The sequence below is a fragment of the Glandiceps talaboti genome, chromosome 18, assembly GCF_964340395.1.
Source record: "Glandiceps talaboti chromosome 18, keGlaTala1.1, whole genome shotgun sequence".
NCBI classification, from domain to species: domain Eukaryota; kingdom Metazoa; phylum Hemichordata; class Enteropneusta; family Spengelidae; genus Glandiceps; species Glandiceps talaboti.
The window spans coordinates 20,063,511-20,086,295 of record NC_135566.1 but is presented as its reverse complement, the minus strand read 5'-3'; the positions used below and the strand labels follow the sequence as shown (position 1 = coordinate 20,086,295).

The 22,785-nt window shown below is 36.3% G+C and overlaps 2 protein-coding genes across 2 annotated transcripts; one reads left to right on the top strand and one right to left on the bottom strand.

The window, feature by feature from the left end:
* The first annotated feature begins 122 nt into the window (after positions 1–122).
* On the top strand, positions 123–2,671 carry LOC144449134 (oligosaccharyltransferase complex subunit ostc-B-like). Its single transcript, XM_078139596.1, has 4 exons — positions 123–276; positions 507–580; positions 1,666–1,883; positions 2,522–2,671. Exons 1-4 carry the CDS (start codon positions 138–140, stop codon positions 2,538–2,540), a joined length of 450 nt encoding a protein of 149 aa, XP_077995722.1. The 5' UTR covers positions 123–137; the 3' UTR covers positions 2,541–2,671.
* A 5,817-nt stretch (positions 2,672–8,488) lies between these two features.
* LOC144449810 (nicotinamide N-methyltransferase-like) lies at positions 8,489–22,289 on the bottom strand. Its single transcript, XM_078140384.1, has 3 exons — positions 22,160–22,289; positions 13,192–13,399; positions 8,489–8,954 (listed from the first exon to the last, which is right to left on the bottom strand). The coding sequence occupies exons 1-3, from the start codon at positions 22,287–22,289 to the stop codon at positions 8,489–8,491; spliced, it is 804 nt and encodes a 267-aa protein (XP_077996510.1).
* Between the last annotated feature and the right edge of the window lie 496 nt (positions 22,290–22,785).

Here is a 22,785-nt window from a genome sequence, read left to right as displayed (position 1 = left end):
AACATATTTTAATAGTACAGATAGTATTTTACTAGAAATACAGATCATCTTAAGATGCTGATAATTACGAAAACATAGTCTGAAAATTACACATCACACTCATTCTTTTATTCCGGTCCTTTCCAGCTGAAGCAGTAATGGAGGCTCTTTATTCAATCCCTTTCACTGTTTTGCAGTGTCCAAATCTCAGATTAAAGCGCCCAACATGGATAAAAGCGCCTTCAGCGATGGTAGTTTACTCACTCATACTAGTTTCATATTTTCTTGTGACAGGAGGTAATTATTTGGCACTTTTTATGGACTTATTTTTTGTGACCCTGGCCAGCTGGGCAAAGCTGACACGTATACAAACTTTTCAGAACTGCACGAATGTGCCATTAAAGTAGGCATAACGTGTATTTAAATACGAGCGACATACTATAACACATTTAAATTTGAAGGACATATGAGAGCTATATTTGTAGTCGTTGCTTAACACTGACGCTAACTTTGAATTTACCAAACAGGGTTGATATACGATGTTATTGTGGAGCCCCCTAGTGTTGGTTCAACAACAGACGAGCATGGGCACCAGAAACCGGTAAGCAACCAGTGTAAATAAATGACATAGTCCTCCAATAAAAAAAATGTTTCAGTAACAGGTGAATGCAAGAATCATATTCTTGGATACGATGGCAAAGTCTTTGTAATACACATTGATATACCAATTATTTAGTGTCACATCATCCTTGACTGAAAATAAAAGTGGTATAACGTACTACATGACAAGGATCAGCAAATATTGGTACTCTCAAATCCTACTGCATGTTTTCAGCAATGGCACTTTCAGGGGTGAACAAATTATTTTGTGAACTGGTGGTCCCCAGACCAGTGCCTCAAAAAATCCAGTGGTCCTGCTGAAAGAATTAGTGGCCCAGATCCCACTAATGTGAAACATTAAATCTTACCTATGAATCTGTATGTTCAGACGACTTTTTAACATAGTTATTAACAGTAAGGTACTGGTCCGATGGACTAGACAAGGTAAAATTTGTGTGGTCTGCCCCAAAAAATCGTTAGTCCTGGACCCAGGACCAGTGGATTTGTTCACCCCTGGCACTTTGTTGCATTACATCATGTCAGCAAATTGGTATATCTGTCTGCAAACATCTTTACTAATGTTAGTTTTCTGTGTTGTGGTGGCAGTTGTACATCGTACATGTATATCTGCAATTTGGCGAATCTGTCTGCAAACATCTTTATTAAATGTATGGTTTTTTTTATGCAGTAGGGCATAGTGAATAATGAATTTACTGTCAATGATGCCATCATTGGCTTGTCTACTTTGTATCAAATTAAATTTGATGCAGTATAGAGTACATTTGTACATACATGTATTTTGATATGGCATAAACTATATAAAGCATATTTTTGCTGTCTACATTATTTATTACATTGCTCTAATTTTGAGAAAAACAATACTTGATTCCAGAAAAAGTGTTGTATGATTTGGCACAGTGTTAATTAACATTTTAGCTTTTTTTAAAGAGGTTTACATGACAACAAATTGTAAATCATGTGATCCTGAGAAAATTACTTAAAACTTGTTACATGGCAAGTAGGTATGTGTGAGAAGATGGTCTAAAACTGAATATTCCCTCACTGAGTTCATATTATTTCTTTCAGGTGGCATTCATGCCATACAGAGTCAATGGACAGTACATTATGGAAGGACTTGCTTCCAGTTTTCTTTTCACAGCAGGCGGCCTCGGATTTGTGATTTTGGATAAATCAAATGCTCAAAATATGCCCAAACTCAATAGATTTTTGTTGCTGTTCATGGGATTTGTTTGCATCATACTGTCCTTCTTCATGTGCAGAGTATTCATGAGGATGAAATTACCGTAAGTTCAAAAGTAAATCCTTGTCATGATCTGTCTAGACATACATGTACATGTATATTGTATAATAAGAAATGCTAAATAGTGTCCCCATAACATCTGAGAGCAAGTGCTAAATAGTGTCCCCTTACATGTATGTCTCTGTAGGGGATCTGAGGACAAGTGCTAAATATTTTCCCTTAATTATAAATGATACATAGCTCTTGTGGGGATCTGAGGGGAAGCTTCCGGGCTCTCAACCCAATAGTAGTTGCTAGTTATCACCCACTGTTGATGTTAATTACGTAATCATGACCCACTTATGACTGATATTTATATTGGATTACTAAATCTATGATATCTTTCATTCCTGGAGTGTTTTTACCTTGTTTCCATTCTGACTCAATATTGTGTATGTGAGCAACAATAAGCCCCATTTGTCCCCTGTTTTTGATGCATTCCCAGTGATGCATACATCCAAAAAAATGTGTCCCAAGTGCCAAATATAGCGTCAAATATGCACAATTAACAAGTTAACGCGACCTCTGAATTAAAGCTGAAAGAGGAATTCAATGTGACTGTCGATGATAATTCAGAGAGTCATGCAGTAGGTGAGTAAGGTGTACACCTTTCAACAAGTCATTTGTTTGTTCTTCTTACAGAGGTTATCTACAAGCATAGAGACAGAGATCCTGAATCAGAACAGCAGCAATACTGGGACATGTATGCATTGATCAATCCATCAAAAATACATTTTTGTACATGTACTTTTTAAAGATATATTACAGAGATAAAAGCCATAATCCATTCAATTTGGACAAAAAAAAAAGTTGGTGTTTGTATATTTTGTTGTCAACATGATTTGAATGTATGCCTGTGTATATAGGATTTCACGTGGAGTATACAATTTATATTATACCACTATAGTGATGGCGCAAATCGAGATCTGATTGGTCTAGATGAGCGATAATGCACAGTTCGCACGCATCCAATGTTTGATGTTCAATGTTCATCTACAAACATTGCAGTCCATGCAGGGATGGGGGTGCAAATGAAACCAGAAAATGTTGCATCTTATCTTGTTTCCCTTATTTTCAATATACTGGTACATGTATAATATAATAGCGATAAACCACCCCTGGGAATGGACGGTAGACCACTCGGTTTTGACCAGTGAACTTGGTATATGCACTCACTGTCGCTCCTGCATATATTTCATTCACTGGTCATAACCGAGTGGTATACCATTCCCAGGGGGTGGTTTATTGCTTAAATACTGTATTCCTATGGAACCCTTTAGACTCAATAATTCACCCTTTGTTTTACTTTTTGTACATTTCTTGAAGTAATCCATTCCAGTTTCAAGGTAATATAATCCAACATATTTTTCACTTGTGCTCACATGATGAATATGTAGTCATTAACGTTTGTAAGGATGGTAGGAAAACATACACCAAACTGATTAAAAATCTGATGTGCTGAAAGCAACTAGATGTCTTCATCTATCTCTGTTTCCATCGCAATGTGTTTTGTTTTGTTCCGGATGGGAAGGAGGTGATTACGTGGAACCAAACAAATGACACAAAATGATGGAAATAGAGGTAGATGAAGACATCTAACCGCTTTCACCACATCAGATTTTAATAAGATTAACACCACCTTATGATTAAAGTTTGTCATAACTGTAAATCTGGCATGATGCCATTGGCAGTGTTTTTTCCAGCCTGGTATTCCAATTCTTTTTAAGTGTCAGTTGAAAAGCTATCCAATCAAAGGACTAACATGATATCCCATTAAACTGAGCTAACAAGATGAACAACCCTGAGAAAGTGACAAACATGGGAAACGTAACATTTACAGCTGACACAAATAATACCTTACTTGAGAAAGTTCTAGTAGTATTTGTAGGCCTGGAAAATGTAGAATTGTTGTTGTGGTCAAGGAAATGAACTCTGTCCAAACTCAAAAGCATAATTAGGAAATGTACAATGTAAGACGATGGTAAACATTAAGAAATAGTGCTTGGAACATGGAATACAAATTTTGTGTAAATGTAATTGGCATTGAAAATTATCAGGTAATGTGTTACTCTAAATTGTTAGTTGTCACACTTGTCATTGCAGCGCATTGTCATGTAGAGTACCCAAACTTTATTGTTTTCATATTTGCAATAGTGCCCTCTATTTAGTGGCAACACAATCTGTTGGCAAAATTACTCATAAACATACAATAGGTAACTTGCAATCCAGACTGAGCATGCTCAGACACAAAGGACTATGGGATTGTCTGTGGTTATCGTAATACCTAATCTGGAGCTACGGATAAAATAAACCTCCCACACAGATCAGGATGACTATGAATTGATTATTTGTGGTTAAAAACAATGTAACATTATTGTTTACAATACTATTTAATGAGTATTTATTATCATATTTCCCATGATTCAACATGGCTGTTTTGCAAGTTCCCTATTGAATAACTGTAGAGTTTCTGTGGATCTCTGCATATTAAGGTCCTTCCCTTCACAATAAAAGTGGAGAAATTCTAGGAAATATTCCTGATTACCAGTCAGGCCCTGAAAATAACAGTAGTTGTCAAAGCGAATATGCAGTATGTCTACTTGGGGTTTATTGTGGTGCATCATTAAACAAATATACACAGGTCTAGAAAAATAATATGAAATGTGCTCTCATTGAAAATTAAATGTCTTTCAAAATGCTAGCTAGGTGAAAGTAATCGTAATCTGTTGCGGACCATTAGTTATATAGGATCTCTGGATTATAGCTGTACCAGGTGTGATCTTGTGGGTCAAGGGGGGTGTTCATTTGCAAGGCGGGTGAGCATGTTGCATGCTCAGATCTGACGTTCGCTATAGTCCTCGATAGAAAGACAAGAGTTTTTTGTGTTGGTCGCTAGAGGGCGCTGTCTAAGACCAGTGCTGAGGAATGCAAATGTCGCTGACAAAAAAATACCGCCAATAGCGTGTGGCACAACTGTAGTTTTTAAAAATGTTTATCCATATGCTAGTCCATGCTAACACTAGGTGTTCATTTGCTGAATGACTATCCAGTTGCCTATCCAACTATGTTGCTATCTTTGCGATACATGCGATCATTTAGCTGTTGTTCTGGGCGTGGTCATGTTGCTAGAGATATTTACATACATTTTAAAATGTTTTTGTTCACTTGTGTATGAATTCCTGATATTATCTTTGCACTATATGTGATCATTTGGCTGTTGCTATGGGCGTGGTCTTGCAGCTAGGTACATTTGCATATATTTTTTGAATGTTTATTCAATTGTCTATTAATCCAATTTATCTTTGAGAAATATGACAATTTGACTGTTGCTATGGGCGTGGTCATGGTTGCTAGGGATATCTGCATACATTTTTTGAATGTTTACTCACTTGCCTACCAGATGAAGTCATTTGACCAAAATATACCGCCATTTGGTTGTTGCTAAGGGCGTGGTCATGGTTGCTAGGGCCAATCATATCAAAATATTTTGAAGAAAATCTGTAGAATAACACTTCTAGAAACATCTCACCAAGTTTTAGTCTCATTGACCAAATACTTTTTGAGATATAAATGTTTGACCAAAATTAACATGTTTACACCTAATTTGCATATTACTGATGATATCATTATATTCTTAATATTTCTTAATCTATACACCCACAGATGCATTGCTATTAAATTTCAGCCCAATCTGCGAGAGTAGTTTTGGAATTATAGGTTTTTGACCAAAAACACACGGTTTTAGCCCTAATTTGCATATTACTTAGGGAATCATCATGTCATGAACACATCATAATTTACTCGCCCAAAAGAAGGTCCCTACCAAATTTCATGCAAATCTGCCCAGTAGTTTTGGAGTTTAAGCTTTTTGACCAAAACTTATATTTTTTGACCCTCAACCCACATCTCTGATGCAATCATTTGCATTTGAACAATTTCCCAGACACCAGAAGTAACATGACCACCAAATATGAAAGCAATCGGTCCAACAATTTTCAGACTTTAAGTTGTTTATGTTTACACACACACACCCACCCACTCACACACACCCTGGGCGATCCCTCAGTTCAGTTGTGCTAAAAATCGTGGTATTATTGCTTGCCCAAGAACAGAAAGCTCTCACTGGCTGTGGAAGTAAAGGATGCTATGTATGATGTGGAATGGATATATTGCATTTGACAAAATGTATTCAACACAATGACTACATAATTTGGGGCTATTTATTTATTTATTCAACATGTAGTGAAACTTAAAGTAATCTTGTTTTTATTAATTGTGTACCAAGTCCAATATCTAGTTCTAAAATGAAATATGACATTTCAAGATTAAAAAGAAACATACAAACACTGTTTATTTGAAATATGTAAGGTCTCTGAAAATTGATTATAGGTGTCCATATACCGGGTAATACCAACAGTGACATTTACACCGGGCATTTACAGAAGTGGAAGACATTTCTATTTCCTGCAAAGTTGTAGCGCCCTCAACGGCCAAACGAGAAATAACAACAACACTGAACGCACCTGCAATATTTCATCGACAAGTCTTTGAGATTCACACCCTTGGACATTTCTTACTTACCATATTATACTAATAGTCATTAATTCATTTTTAGTATCAAAATTACACTCTGAATAATATGTCACAATATGGGTTGTCAATAAAGTCTACACAACAAGTTGACCAAAGAAATGTACTCTGTTACAAGTACCGGTATGTCATTTGTGGAGTCATAGCAGGTGCAACAGTTTCCTAGTTTTGATAAAACTACAATGTACTATCTCCTTCAATCAAAAATTCCCTGATAGTTTGAAATACAGTGGAAATAAGCAAATAGATGTCATGCAGTAGCAATTTCACTTATTAAAAAATTCTTTCACGAAACCTGCACACCGATGAGATTTACCCAAAGTCAAGGCGCAATACCTGAGAGTACAAATTAGGAAGGAATTTCTGGACAATGAACAGAGTTTGACTCTTATCAACTTTAAATTGCTATTCACTCTTTCTTGCAAAGGTTTTATAACCCTGACAACAGAGAGGGGAAATTCAATAAATGTTTACATAGATTTTGAGATTTTCCCCGAGAAACAATCTTGGGTACTTGCGGGTAGATTTTGCCTTCTTACCACCCTTAGCTATAACACTGCATTACATTAACCATATGCATATTTTTGATTTGGCAAAATAGGCTTTGATTCTTGTCTCAGGTTAATTACAGTAGTATTACCTATAAAGCAAAATTGACAGTCCAGAAAAGATACTTAATGCCATCATTCATAAAACTTCAAAGAAATAGTGTAATTAAGTTATAATTCCAAACATTCTACAAGTCTAAATATTAAACCAACACTAGCTGTAACTGGAGTATTATTGTTTTGATTATACAACCAACACTACATTCACTGAAAATTGTTAAAATATCAATAATTAGATATTGTGTATGTTGATTAGAGGTTGATTCTATCCAAAACTAGCGCATGAACGGGTTGAAATCACGATTTCACTTGGTCCCTAATTTTTGGGTGCAGGCCCAAATATTAATTTGAGTGATGTTTTTGTGCCATATTGTGTGAACAGTAACTCAAATACTTTTACCGACAGATGATTGAATACAATTGAGAGTATACGATATTATGAGTAAGTCAAACAACTAGGAGTTAATAAAGTCAAACAACTAGGAGTTAATAAAGTCACACAACTAGGAGTTAATAAAGTGTCAGTTACAGCTAGTGCAGCTTTACACAAGAACTTTACAATCTGATACAAATATTAACACTTTGTGTCATCATGAAACTACAAAAAATACACTTCTGCTGGAACAACAAAATGACATTAAAATCAATATAACAAACTATTATTAATAACTATTAGTAGGTAGGGTACAATGTAGGTAGATTTTTTATTTTATGTTTTCCACTGTTTTCCATATGGTCTCTGTACTATTGGTTTCTTCTCATCAGATGTACAGCCATTACAGATTGGAAGAACAGTTTTTTTTATTGTCTTTTCAAGTTGATGTCAGTTTCCAAATCCACTATTTCTTTCAAGATTTTCAAGATTTTATTATTTATTTTCTTGAATACCTAAAAAAGATTTTAGGGTCAGAAGTGAAAAACTAGGTGGGATTGGGTAACTGGAACCACACAATTTGTTTTAAGGCCTAGGTAGAGATTATGATGGGAACAGGCATGGAGGTGTTTATAACACCATTTATAGGTTAAATAACATTTCAATTACCAATTATGTGCACATGAAAATAATCTCACTTTGACATTACCAATTATGTGCACATGAAAATAATCTCACTTTGACATTTACTTTATGAAGTACATTGTACAGAGAACACAGCCTGAGCTTTGTGTTTTACAAATGAAATGATTATTTGCATGTCATACAAGAAAGGTTTGATTTTTTATAGATGCATGTAGAAAATGATACTTTTGAATGAATTTGACTCTATAAAAATAAAAGATTACAAGTTAAACCAGACATCAAATGACAGTTGTTTAGTTTATGAAAGATAAAAAGACCTTGTTATACATATGTTATCTGTATGCTACAAAATACTCCTTGCCCACCTTCTATGATACATCACAGCTGACTACGTTACACACAGTTTTCTGTATTCCCTGGCTTCTTAGCTATCATCAGCATGCGAAACATAGCATCAGCTATTTGTTTATTTTCATTTGCGTCATTTATAGTTTTATCGCCTTCATTGATTTTGAACTTTTCTTTTATAAGAAAACCTGCTTTCTTATATGCTGAAGTGACAAAATCTTCATCAACTTCGAGGGCAAAGAATCTCTCATCACCAACTTTATAGAAATTGCCACCAACTCTACCAAAGTGTATAACTGTTCCACCAGGACGAAGCAGAGAATATATGTTCCTAACACTACGTTCATAGGCATCATGGGTAGAACAAGCAAACTCCAGGCAACTAGCAATCAGGATAGCATCAAATGGTTTATCGTCTTCTGACTTGATAATATTGTCGTCTTCAACGTCACATGGTATCACATCAATTATATGTTGACGTAGTTCATCTTCAAGATCTTGCCAATTTTCCCTAAAAAGATATGACCATAATCAAAGTGCATATTACCAATGACTCAATATTCAGTTTTTGGCTTCATTTAAAATGCATATTATACTATAACCTAGAATCCAGAAGTGTGGCTAATTTTGGTGCTTACATTTCCCCTCCACCTGAGATTTCACAAATGACCTATTACTTCAACAAGCGACCTATCGGTCAGAATAGCTCCGCTGTTTTTTTTTTTATTTTATTTTTTATTTTGGTGACATGTAGAAGTGGTTCAGTTCTTCAGCTCTTTACTATGCAGTTTTGTTTTAGCGATGCAATAAAGTGGTTAGTGGTTTCATATGATGTCTCACTATAAAACACATTTTACACAGAAGTTGGTAATGTATTGTACTTTTATACCATAGTCACCATTTTATAACAAAAATTTACTGTTATGAAAAATTGCACAAAATCTCAGAAAAAAAATGACTGGGAAATGCACAAAACAAAACAAAAAAAATTTCTAACAAATTTACCAAGTCAACAACATTCAACTTGTACTAGTTGTAGTAGATATATATATAGGGAAGAAATGTATTAATCGCCATCTTAGTTTCCGTACGGCGACAATCCCCAAGTACCCGAAAGAGAGTCATTCTCAGCCAACAGGGTCTGACACTGGAGTAAAAAAGTCACTATCCCACAGGACTAGTAAAATTGATAACGTAGTAGTCCTGCAAAAAAATTGGTGGTCCTATCTTTAAGTGCTTTCGCTTGTTCACTTAGGCTGTTCATCTCTCTTAGTTTTTGCTCTACTTCTAATTCACTTTTCCAAACCCCATATTTATTTCAAACCGTGTGTTGTAATTGAACTGTCTATTTCTTTGTAGTTGTTTGTGCATCATCAACTCCTTACTGTAATTTTATTCTCTTTTTCATGTTTTGGAACTTCTTCTCTTTTTTTGTTGCTTTCTGTGAGTAGTTTGTCTTAATTGGAGGGGGGGGGGGAGTAATAAGATGTTATGTGGTCTTATTTCTAGCTTAAATACTACATAACATTTCTGGTACACATTGATCTAACTATTGCATTTTTAAAAGACAAAAAATTACCTTCCCATGGAGCAAGTCTTTATAGTGTTCTCCTTAGTGCATATTAGAATGTATTTACAACATAAAAATAAATAAATTTGAAGGTTACCAGCAGTTACAGCAAAATTTTGTTACTAATTACATGTACAAGTCACCTCGTCTATTTTCGTGTCTATGTACTTCCGGGTTGACATAAATGTTAAACGTGATACAGTCGGCCCTATAATTACTAAGAAATGACAAAACCGTTCGCAAAATAAAGTTCAGGATTTTAATTTTTCAAACTGAATATCAATATCCACTACACATTCAATAACTGGTTTCGCGTATTTAGAAATGTGCCCCAAAACATGAACACGGAACACGGAACACGGAATCGTCTACACGGCACTAAAAATCCTACCTGAGGATGGGGCTAGTGTTACTAAGTTAGCAGTTTCATTGTAGGCTGTAAGTTGTACCGGTAAAAAAAACGATCATCACATCATGTAGGAAGTACAAAAACATAGAACACGTTGTTTTCTTGCTGAATAAACTCACTGAAATAACAACACGGTCAAATTGCGTCTTCGATTTTGACAGCCACCATTGTTATGATTGAGCTTCACTTAGTTCCGTTGAACGTGGCCGGGCGAACGCTGACATCCAATTTGTACAGCGCTTTTACAAAGGGAGCTCGTCAATTACCTACCGAATAATTAACTCAGAAACGTAGTTTAAATACTAACTGATCTAAAAATTACTGTTCAGAAAGACTACGCATCCGTACATAAATACGAATTCATGCGACAAAGATTTCAACTTTACTACTTGTTACAGTGTAGAGGCCAGCCTTACCCTTATTATACACATATCATCGTACAACTAATTTTATTGGCTATAATATTAGCTACATTTGAAAGGTCTCACTTGATTGGCTCATCCTTCGCTATTCCCGTTGTCAAGAGACACCCCGCCAGAATAAAGTGCCACGTAGTACAGCAATGGCGCGAGATCGCCTGTTGGGCGACTTTCCCCACCGGGTGTGCTTTTCGAATACTACACAACACATGCTTTTGTGACACGGAATTATAGAAAATCTACCCTGTTTCCAAACTAATCGTAATTTTATCGCGAATAGACAACCAGAGTTGGTCAAAATAGCAAATTAAAAATCAAATGAATTTTACTATGACCGTGAATTCATCATAAAGCCGGTGGTTTGAATTCTGATCTCCCTAATATACCTATCGAAAAGTCACTATCCCGTCGGACCTGTAATGGACATTTTAGTAACCTTTACTGGTCCTTACAGACATGAGAAAGTTACTTGACTCGCGGGATAGCGGACCAGCGTGTACGTGTATGTCGAACCCTTGCCATACGTTACAGCATAGACCCTCCTGGTTACAGTGGTAACACTCGTTCATGTTCGATTAAGTGATGAAGTGATCTTTTTTTTAATTTCTTTTCATCACAACAACAAAATCTGCGCGATCAAAAGTGTTGTAAACTAAACCAGAAAGAATTATCGGGCTGGCTAAACTTCCCGATGAACTGCAGGAGTAAGGTCCAAGTCCAAGTAAGCCCCGATAGTACGTGAGAAAATCGTCTCAAACTAGCGATACAACTTTCAAAATATAACTTGACATGTTAGAGTTATACAATTCAAGACGGGTTTTCACTCGAAAACAACAATTCTGTGAATAATGACACTGAACGCAGCGATTTCTCGGACGATGTTACCACTGCACTGTAACGTATGGCTGACAACGACTTGCTTCTGGGTTAGTCCCTCCTGCATCCGGGTACTTGGGATTGTCGCCGTACGGAACTACCACATCGGTAATTTTGACGCTGTAATTTTGCCACCAATATTGATCGTACAAAAACAAAACTCCGTAAATGAACCACAAAGTACTTTCCCTTTCAAAATGTGGTAATTTTAGAAAGAGTATTATCGTTTTTATTGACGCCTGACTCTGTCAAAAATCGTTCGATACACTTCAGTTCAGGCATGGAAGACTTCTCACAATGATAATGAGGTGCATATACTGGAATGAACCATTCTGTAGGAGGGGTGGTGTGTGAATTGGATTTGAAGTTTACAAACCTTTTTCGAACAAATATTTGTCATTTGGGCGCACAATGCGTAGAATTAAGACTATAGCACATATTACATTGCTTGTTTGACGTCAATAGTGTCTTTTGAAAAGTTGCACTTTACCTAAAGTCTCGCGGACTGATTTCCAATATGGCGTCGGTCATTATGCTCATTAACATATTCATTTTTTTTTCAAATTTCAAAAAAAAAATCATAAAAAATAGAAAAGACGTGCTGACTTGAAATTAACAAATCTAAGTAAGCTACCCCCTGTGCATCAACACACCAGATATCAAAGCAATCTGACTTTAAGTTTATGAGGAGTTGATGAAAATGTCATTTTTGGAAAAAAAATCATAAAAAATTGAAAATGGCACAGATCAACTTGGCATGAACAAATCTGAATAGCCTCCCCCCAGGGAACATGCACACCAAATATCGAAGAATTCCAACTGTCACTTTCGGAGTAAAAAGTGAAAATATAAAAGTTTGACGGACACCTATGATTCACTCTACTCTCTATACCTCAATACCCACCTATACCTAAAGCTACAATTTCAGCTTTCGCTGACAGCGGAGCTAATAAAGCTGAGGCCAGAAAACAGGTACTCATTCTCCTTTGGTTTTTTTAATTCATCATCCCAATGTGAGAAGATGCCACACCCTCCCAATGTGGTTAGGACCAACTCTGGTGTTGAGCTGTATGATGTAAACACGATTTCCATATTCAACTTTGTTGTCACAATGTGGGAAATTGCAATCAAGTTTTAGGGTTGAATAACCAATCATAAGCAAAGTGCCAGGTGTAGGAGAATGCCAGGTGAAGGGGAATGCCAGGTGTACGGGAATGCCAGGTGTAAGGGAATGGTGAAAGCCAAAAATTCCCACACAAGAAAACTGGATTCAAGGCCTTAGGCTATATCTTACTTGCACTTGGTTCAGAAGTCTATAGTAACACCAAGACATCTTGCTGGGATAAGCCTTATATAATGACAAACAGAAACAGACAGATGGACAGACAGAGACAGACAGACAGACAGACAGACAGACAGACAGACAGACAGATAATCCTCATATAATACATTCTTATAAATATCACAGGCTTACTTGTTGTTCTGTAACTCGGCCACATATTTGAAATGTTTTGACCAATCAAATGCATCAGGGTCTTTGTCCTTCCATCGTTGGACTTCCTTTCGATTGGCTTCTGTATATTCTGCAAATACTATCTTGGGAAATGTTGTAGTTAGAGTAATAAGTCGATTTATACATGGTCCACCACCAATTTCCAGTAATCGTTCACCAGATAGGTAACCTACACAGGAAAGAAATGTATCAAAATAAAGAAATAGGGCCAAAGGCGTTGTAACACAACTGATATTGAATTCAAAGCTGTTGTTTTATAAAGAAAGTAAACCATTTAGTATGTAGATCTACCAAGTAGTTTTGAAGTTTTCATTTACGAAAACTCAGAAATAATAATATTAAAAAATAGCACCAATGGCATTGTAGCACAACTGTACAGTTTTAGAAACGTTTATTCACATGGTGAGCCATAATACAAAATGTAGGTATACATGTTCATTTACTGAATGACTATCGAGTTGCATATCCAACCCTGTTGTAATCTTTACAATTCATTTGACTGTTACTATGGGTGTGGTCATGTTGCTAGACATATTTGCATAATTGTTTTTGAATGTTTATTTATTTGTCTATTAATCCCTGATGTTGTCTTTGCAATACATGTGATCACTTGGCTGTTGCTATGGGCGTGGTCTTGTTGCTAGATATATTTGCATCCATTTTTTAAATTCATTACATGTGTTCAATAGGGTAGTGGCAAGAACTGATTAGGTTTCAGTAAACATCTATGAATACTGATGAGCAATTTACATTATTAATGGTTTTCGGTAATTAGGCTATATCTCAACAAGTCATTGAGGATGACATAGTCCCAGCTATGATTGGGTTTCAATGAACATGAAAACCAACAAAATGGCTGCCAGGCAGCCATATCGGATTGTTTCACGACAAAAATGGATATGAACATGTATGTCATAGAACACTGCTAATACCAACTTTGAATGAGATCTGTTCAAGCATGTCTGAGTTATGGCTTTGGATAGGGAAAATTTGCAAACAAAATGGCTGCTAGGTGGCTATATTGGATCGTATCACAACAACAATGAATATGCACATGCATGTCATAGAACACTGTCCTAATATCAACTTTGAATGAGATCTGTTCAAGCATGTCTGAGTTATAGCTTTGGATAGGGAAAATTCACAAACAAAATGGCTGCTCGGTGGCTATATTGGATCGTATCATGAAACAAATTGATGTACATATGTATGCCATAGTATGTTGTCCCTGTACCAAGTTTGAAAAAAAAGCGCCAATGGCATTTTAGCACATCTGTACAGTTTTTAAAAATGTTTTCCGTTATGCTGATCCATGCTAGGTATAGGCGTTCATTTGCTGAATGATTATCCATACATTCATTTGTCTATTTATCCCTGTTAATGTTATCTTTGCAATATATGTGATCACTTGGCTGTTGCTATGGGCGTGGTTTTGTTGCTAGGCACATTTGCATACATTTTTTGAATGTGTCTGTGTTATCTTTGCAAAATATGTGATCATTTGTCTGTTGCTATGGGCGTGGTCATGTTGCTAGCCAAATCTGCATACATTTTTTTGAATGGTTATTCATTTGTCTATCAATTCCTGTTGTTATCTTTGCAATATACGTGATTATTTGGTTGTTGTTATGGGCATGGTCTTGTTGCTAGGCAAATAACATATTTTTTATTCAATTGTCTATCCATCCCCATGGTTATCTTTGTGAAATACATCACTGATTGGCTGTTGCTATGGGTGTGGCCTTGTTGCTAGGTAAATTTACATACATTTTTGGAATGTTCATTCAATTATCTATTGATCCCTGTTGTTATCTTTGCAATATATCTGATCATTAGGCTGTTGCTATGGGCGTGGTCTTGTTGCTAGGCAAATTTACATACATTTTTTGAATGCTTATTCAATTGTCTTTTAATCCCAGTGCTTATCTTTGTGAAATACCTCTGTTTGGCTGTTGCTATGGGCGTGGTCTTGTTGCTACGCAAATTTACATACATTTTTTGAATGCTTATTCAATTGTCTGTTAATCCCTGTGGTTATCTTTGTGAAACCTCACCAGTTTGGCTGTTGCTATGGGCGTTGTCCTGTTGCTAGGCACATTTGCAAACATTTTTTGAATGCTTAAACACCCCTAAGAATGTTCCCACCAAATTTCAGACTGATTCGTACTGCAAGGAATGTTGAGTCTTTTAAACGCGGTTTGAAAACCTATCTTTTTAATATGTATTATCAGTGATTCGTTTTTTGCTTTGCTGTACATTTATTTCACCGCAGGACTGTGTGTTCTTTACCCTACCACTTGCAATGTGTATTTTTAAATTGTGCATATTCTTTTTAGAGTTTCTGTACATCGCACTGTGACGTATGTGTAGTGCGTTTTCTAAGAAATTAAAATAATAATAATAATAATAATAATAATAATAATAATCTGCCCAATAGTTTTTGAGTAAATTTTCTGACCAAAAATTACATTTTTCGACCCAAATCACACACTGGTACAGTGGTAGTAAGATCATTTTGATTTGAACAATATCCCAACTAGACACCCATGGTAATGCACCCATCAAATATCATGGTAATCGGTACATGCAGGAAATTTAACCTGCCAAACACAGTATGATCATGGAGGTCTTGATATGACCCTGTTTTTCTTTCCCCAGAAAATGTGGGACTTCTTATTCTTTGTACAAAGTAACTGGTTTTTTTTGAATGCCTAAGGATTGTGCTTTTATATGAACCTGTTTTAATCATAGTGTCTAAGATTTAATTCAGCTGTGCTAAAAACAGGCCTAGGTTGCTTAAACAGATGTTAATCTTTACGCCATTGACACAAACATTTGAAGTAGCCCATAAAAGATTCAATGATTTCATTGTATCAATAAAACAAGAAAATTTCATTTCCAGGCTGATGTCAAAGCATTTTGTAATACAACAAATCACATTTTGAAACGTAAAATGCACATTTCTGATACGATCATTTTCATTTGAACAATTTTCGAACTACACACCCAAGGTAATAGACCCACCAAATATCATGGCAATCGGTTCAGCGGTTTTTTACTTTAAGTTGTTTACACACGCACGCACGCACACACGCACACACACACACACACACACACACACACACACACACACACACACACACACACACACACACACACCAGGCAATGCCTATAAAATCACATAAGGGGTTTATGGTTCAAGAATGTAGGCTTTATATTAATGGGAAAAATCCCTACATTGGTGGTACGGCAGACCACCTTGTATATTGCAGATGTTGTGGTCATGGGCTTCTCAAATGTCAATACCCTACAACAATACTCAACCTAGATCCCAATGAATAGCCACCTTCATTTTAAGAGGTGACCCACTTACTTCAAAGCACAATCACAAATACCATCGTTAGGTTCAAGGCCAGATGGCTATCACAGGCAGAAAGTGGTGTGATTTTTTTGTGGCCCACTTACTTCAAAGCACAATCACAAATACCATCGTTAGGTTCAAGGCCAGATGGCTATCACAGGCAGAAAGTGGTGTGATTTTTTTGTTTACAGCTCAGCAGGATATTTTTTTAGAAAGAATAACATTTGATGAATGTTTTTGGGCAAAAATGAGTGCTAATATTGAAAGATTTTTCGCCAGTGTGTTGGCATGTGAAATCATATATAATCAAATTGAGTATAATATGCTAGCAGATAGTTTTAGTTTACAAAGTGTTGACGGTGACAGCATAGTAGAGAATGATAAGTGCAGTCCTGAAATTAGTAACTCAAACTTTAGTGTCCTAAATGTTTTCAATCTCCGTATAGCCTGTTTAATATATATTCGCCTGTTGGCTATCTCCTTTGTTTTTTGTACTTCCTTGACTGTCATTTGCTTTTGACCCAATTTACCAGGAGGCACATGTAAATAACATTGTTTCATGGCAACTTCAGTGGTAATTGGAAAACCGTTATCTGCCATAATGGATTCATATGGCTCTAAGATGTCTAAAAAGCCAGACTGTAGAGTAATGTGCTGGTCTGATGCCTTCCCATCCCAAGCATTGGAGATGAAGTTTATGTGCCCTGTTGGAGTGATACTAACTAAAAACTTGCAGTGTTTGTAGTTAGACCATGTCACTGCCTGAGCTTCAAAGTCTTTTGCCCTTTCTAGAAATACTTGACTGCAGTCAATAATAGCTGCTACATTCCTATATTTCCCATCAAATTTTTTGGACATATTCATGAGTCGTATTTCTTGCGATGGCTGAAAAACGTGACATTTCAAGTGTTTTCGAAGAAATTTTACCCAGGTTTTCCAAATTCTTGAGATGGTTGCTGTTGAGATGTTAAAGCATTGTGCCAGGTCCTCATTTAGTAGGTCAAGTCTTATTTTCATAAGACAAAGAAGCAGTTCATCTTGCCCTACCAATACACGATTGGGCCCAAACTTCCTGGGGGACCTTGTGAACCTCTGAACTCTATTGTCTGTGTAGGACCTTTCCAGTACGTTATTTAATTTTTAGCAATTTTAGATCTTAAAACTGAATACAAAATATCAAAAGCTTTTCTAATTTCTAATCCTGTATAGAATTTAATCGATCAGTCTAACTTTAAAATTGTGTGTGAAATCACTGAAAACTTTTTGTTTACAGAAGCTGCTAGTCTGCCTTTTGAAAGTGTTATTTCAGTTCTAAGCTTACGAACTTGGGTTTATACTTATAGATTTCTTATTTTATTTCTGCAGTTAAAATGACAGGAAAACTCCATGTCATCTCCATGAATGTTACTCTGTGGACAGATCTTGACATCTGCCAGGTCAGAATGATTGATAGTATTAGTGGAATAATGATGGTCATTAGCAGTGAAGTACAAATCACCGTTTTGGGTTTTGGGTCTTTTGGCAGATGGAGTGGTTTGTCTTATTTTTGGTGGCTTCCTTGGTGTTATTTCCATATTGTCTTTCAAGGCATAACCCATATTTATTACAGGATCTGGATTACTATGTGTAGGTCTTTTATCTTCAAAATGTAGTGGACAGATACAAGAGTCATATGTTGGTTCCCATTTCCTACCACAGTTGGAATTATCTTTCCTATTCAATAAGTTTATCCACCGTTTCCTCCCTTCTGGGTCATTCCTTTTTGTGGGATATGAGTATAGGTAGAATGTGCTCGTCACACAACGTCTCATTCCATTTCTTCAGTGTGTAGTAGCTGTTTGTGCAGCCATAAACTGCACAGTTTGTGTCCACCACCAGGCATGGTTGTGTCTAATACCAGGGGTATCTAATCTATCTAATGAAGTCCAACAGGTTGTCTCTTGTCAAATACTTCTTTGTGTGTTCTACTCTACTCTACTCTACTTTACTCTACTCTCTGGGTGGTGATGATACTGGTTAACTTGCTGTGGAGAAGTTACAAAGAAGAATGTGACTAAATACATGTACAGTATCAATGTGTTATATATAAATACAAGTCATTGAGAATGACATACTCCCCACTATAATTGGGTGTTAAGGAACTGGCAGTTTATGTTATCATTTTCTTGATATCACTACTCTGATCACGCAACAACACTTGTGAACCTAAATCAAACAGACTTAGATATGTTGTGCTCGTTGGACATGGAACATGCCTACTCATGTTGTGTCTCCTCGTTGGACATGGGACATGCCTACTCTTCAAGATGACATGATGGAATAAACCATTGAACAATAAAGGATGGGTCGGGTATGGGGGTGGGGGGGGGACCTGTTCAAGCATGTCTGAGTTATGGCTTTGAACATGAAAACTGCGCCAACAAAATCGCTGCCTGGCAGCCATATCAGATTGTATCACGATGAAAATGGATAAAACACATGTCATAGAACACTGTGCTAATATCAACTTTGAATGAGATCTGTTCAAGCATGTCTGAGTTATGGCTTTGGACATGGAAAATTCACAAACAAAATGACTGCTAGGTGGCCATATTGGATCGTATCACTACAACAATGAATATGCACATGTATGTCACAGAACACTGTCCTAATACCAACTTTGAATGAGATCTATTCAAATATGTTATGGCTTTGGACAGGGAAAATTCACAACAAAATGGCTGCTAGGCAGCTATATTGGATCGTATCATGAAACAAATTGACGTGCATATGTATGCCATGAAAATGGATATGCACATGTATGTCATAGAAAACTGTACTAATACCAACTTTGAATGAGATCTGTTCAAGCATGTCTGAGTTATGGCTTTGGACATGGAAAATTCGCAAACAAAATCACTGCCAGGCAGCCATATTGGATCGTATCAAGATGAAAATGGATATGCACATGTATGTCATAGAACACTGTCCTATTACCAACTTTGAATGAGATCTGTTCAAGTATATCTGAGTTATGGCTTTGGACATGGAAAATTTGCAAACAAAATGGCTCCTAGGTGGCCATATTGGATCATATCACGACAACAATGAATATGCACATGTATGTCATAGAACACTGTCCTAATAATACCAACTTTGAATGGGCGTGGTCTTGTTGCTAGGCAAATTTTAATACATTTTTTGAATTTTTATTCAATTGTCTATTAATCCTCTTATCTTCGCAAGATATGTGATCAGTTAGCTGTTGCTATGGGCGTGGTCTTGTTGGTAGGCAAATTTACATACATTTTTTGAATGTTTATTCAATTTTCTATTAATCTCGGTTGTTACCTTAGCAATATATGTGATCATTTGGCTGTTGCTATGGGTGTGGTCTTGTTGCTAGGCAAATTTACATATTTTTGAATGTTTATTCATTTTATTTATTAATCCATGTTGTTCTCTTTGTGAAATACACGATGATTTGGCTATTGCCATGGGCTTGGCCATGGTTGCTAAGGATATTCGCATACATTTTTTGAATGTTTTAAACATTGTTTACTCGCTTGCCTACCAGATGATGTTCTTAATTAACCAAAATATACTACCGTTTGGTTGTTGCTAAGGGCATGGTCATAGGGCAAATTGTTAGGGCAAATTGTTAGAAAATCTGCATAATAACACTTTAAGAAACATCTCAACAAGTTTCAATCTCATTGACCAAGTACTTTGCGAGATATAAGTTTTTGACCCAAAATTCACATTTTTTACACCTAATTTGCATATCACGCATGACATCATTGTATCCTTAATATTTCTTCTTCCATATCCCTAGATGCATTCCCATTAAATTTCAGCCCAATCTGCTCCGTAGTTTTGGAATTATAAATTTTTAACCAAAAAGACACATTTTAGCCCTAATTTGCATATTACCGATGGAATCATCATGTCATGAACAAATCTTAGAATGTTCCAACCAAATTTTGCACCAATCTGCCCTGTAGTTTCATAGTTTAAGTCTTTTGACCAAAAATCACATTTTTACCCAAAATGTGTTTGATGCAATCATTTCCATTTGAACACTTTTTCATTAGAACACCATAAGTAATGTCCCACCAAATATCAAGCCAATCTCTCTGGCGGTTTTTGACTTTAAGTTGTTTACACACACACATACACACATCCAATCCATAAGTCCCCGTCCCGGACTTCATCCAGCGGGCACTAATGACCACTGTGCCACAGTGACATACTATATATAATAGCCAACTGTACAAAGAAATTTAGCAGGTAGAAATTGTGGTTGGGCATGTAATTTTCAAAGTTACCTGCCCATTGGGCAGGTGGGCCAAAAAATTAATTTTGAGGCCTGCCAGGGAGGTTTTTTTTTAAATGTTTTTTCTTAAACTCTTGTCACAAATTTGAAGTGGGAATGATAAACATAGCAGTGTAACAGTTCTAAAAATGAAACAAGTGGTTACAAGATAAGGATTTCTCAAACTTCAAGTTTGTATTCAATCATATGTTCACTAATTTTGAAGTTGTTCTTTGGAATCATAAAATTGAGCACTGCTACTCATTGATATTCAGATTAAAAATTGTGACTAGCTGGCTGTCCAATCATTCTAAACAATATATAATATAGAATAATATAGAAATGACTTAAAATTACATAATTTTAATTGCCTTCTTTTTCTAAGGTGTAATGTGTAGTCCACAATTTTCAAAAAAATAGCTTACTGGGAACTGTTATTATGAATGGAATTTTTTTATGTAGTTAGGTAATAAATAGTCTATGTGTAATGGAATATCTCAGACGATTGCGATTCTCTTCGTCCCATTTCAACTCGCCCCAATTTCAACTCGCCCCATTTTTAAAAGCGATATGTTCAATTCGAAGTTCGGTTAGTGCGACGTTGATCTTTCTGACGTCGCTACTTGCATTCAAGGTAGAAATAAGATGATATTCAGCGGCGATCAAGCATCCATAGATGTTGTATACCAGTGATAAGTGGTATTTGTGGTGATAAATCGAATTATATCAGAAATAGTTCCCGAACTAGAATATTTATACTAAAAACATGGCGGCCATGACATTGAACGTCATTTGACACGTAGGTATATTACTTGCGACGCGACGCGACGGTTACACACGAAGAAACTCAAGAAGCAACTTGCGACTCATAAATAGACTCGTCGCAGAAAAACTGACATGTCGGTTTCCTTACGACACACCTGGCGACGTCGCAAGACCTGCGACGAAGGAGCGAGTACGAGTGCATGGTGCGTTGCTCGTCGAGTTGCACTGTAACTTGGCCTTTAGGCCGTGGTGATTCTTCCACGAGGCAATATATTTCTACATTAATTCAACTTTTAAAGTCAGATAAAATATAATATATCTATATTACACCATATTTAGCTGGCCTGAAATCCCCACTGGATTCTAGCTAGGCTCTATATATGAATATACCCATGGAAGAGCCATCTCGGAAGTGCAAGAGTGTAGTGTACTTCCATCATGCATCACGATTATACATTCGTAGCTCAACTTCAAGTTGACCAAAAAAAATCACGTTTTTAACAACATACCCTTTTCCTTCACGGCAAATAACAGCTCGTGAAACTGTCTATCTTCTTCCCAATATTTCTCCTTCATAGTCAAGTATTTTCGTGGATCGAAATGATCATGGTAATCTGTTCCGAAATGCGTTTTTTCCATAGTCATGGTCAGCGTGTGGCTAGCTGTGGTGTGGTATGTATGCGCGTAGTGCGTTATGGGGTGAATGCCCTTTGACAAATATCCATATTACGCAATATCACAATCATGCATACATTAGCATAATTTGGAAAGTCGTTCTTACTCTATGGCCATAAATACTCTACGTGCAATGTACGTGTATATGTGTACGTGCAAAGTGTGTACACACGTGTGGTCAGTCTGTGAACAATGGTTGTTAGGGAGTGATCAGTTCTTACGGCCGGGGGCACCTCAATTTGGGACTCAAAGAAGGGGGGTCATCATTTTTACAAAGTGAATAAGTGGGGAGGGTCACCTTATCTTCAACAACTGAACGAAATCATGAATCACCCTGCTGTACTTAAATTTCCATACAACAAAATTTAATGTATGTGCATACAATAAACCATACATAATGGTTATAAATATACGTTCAAATATAACATAAACTATTTGTCTCTTGATACAAGCATATGAC

Excerpts from the sequence above, each read along its gene's own strand:
- LOC144449810 (XM_078140384.1), bottom strand. The coding sequence starts at position 22,289 with ATGGAAAAAACGCATTTCGGAACAGATTACCATGATCATTTCGATCCA. Across the intron at positions 13,400-22,159 it reads ATTTGCCGTGAAGGAAAAGG|GTTACCTATCTGGTGAACGA; the intron begins GTATGTTGTTAA and ends TTTCCTGTGTAG. Across the intron at positions 8,955-13,191 it reads GCCGAGTTACAGAACAACAA|GGAAAATTGGCAAGATCTTG; the intron begins GTAAGCCTGTGA and ends ATATCTTTTTAG.
- LOC144449134 (XM_078139596.1), top strand. The coding sequence starts at position 138 with ATGGAGGCTCTTTATTCAATCCCTTTCACTGTTTTGCAGTGTCCAAAT. Across the intron at positions 277-506 it reads ATATTTTCTTGTGACAGGAG|GGTTGATATACGATGTTATT; the intron begins GTAATTATTTGG and ends TTTACCAAACAG. Across the intron at positions 581-1,665 it reads AGCATGGGCACCAGAAACCG|GTGGCATTCATGCCATACAG; the intron begins GTAAGCAACCAG and ends TATTTCTTTCAG.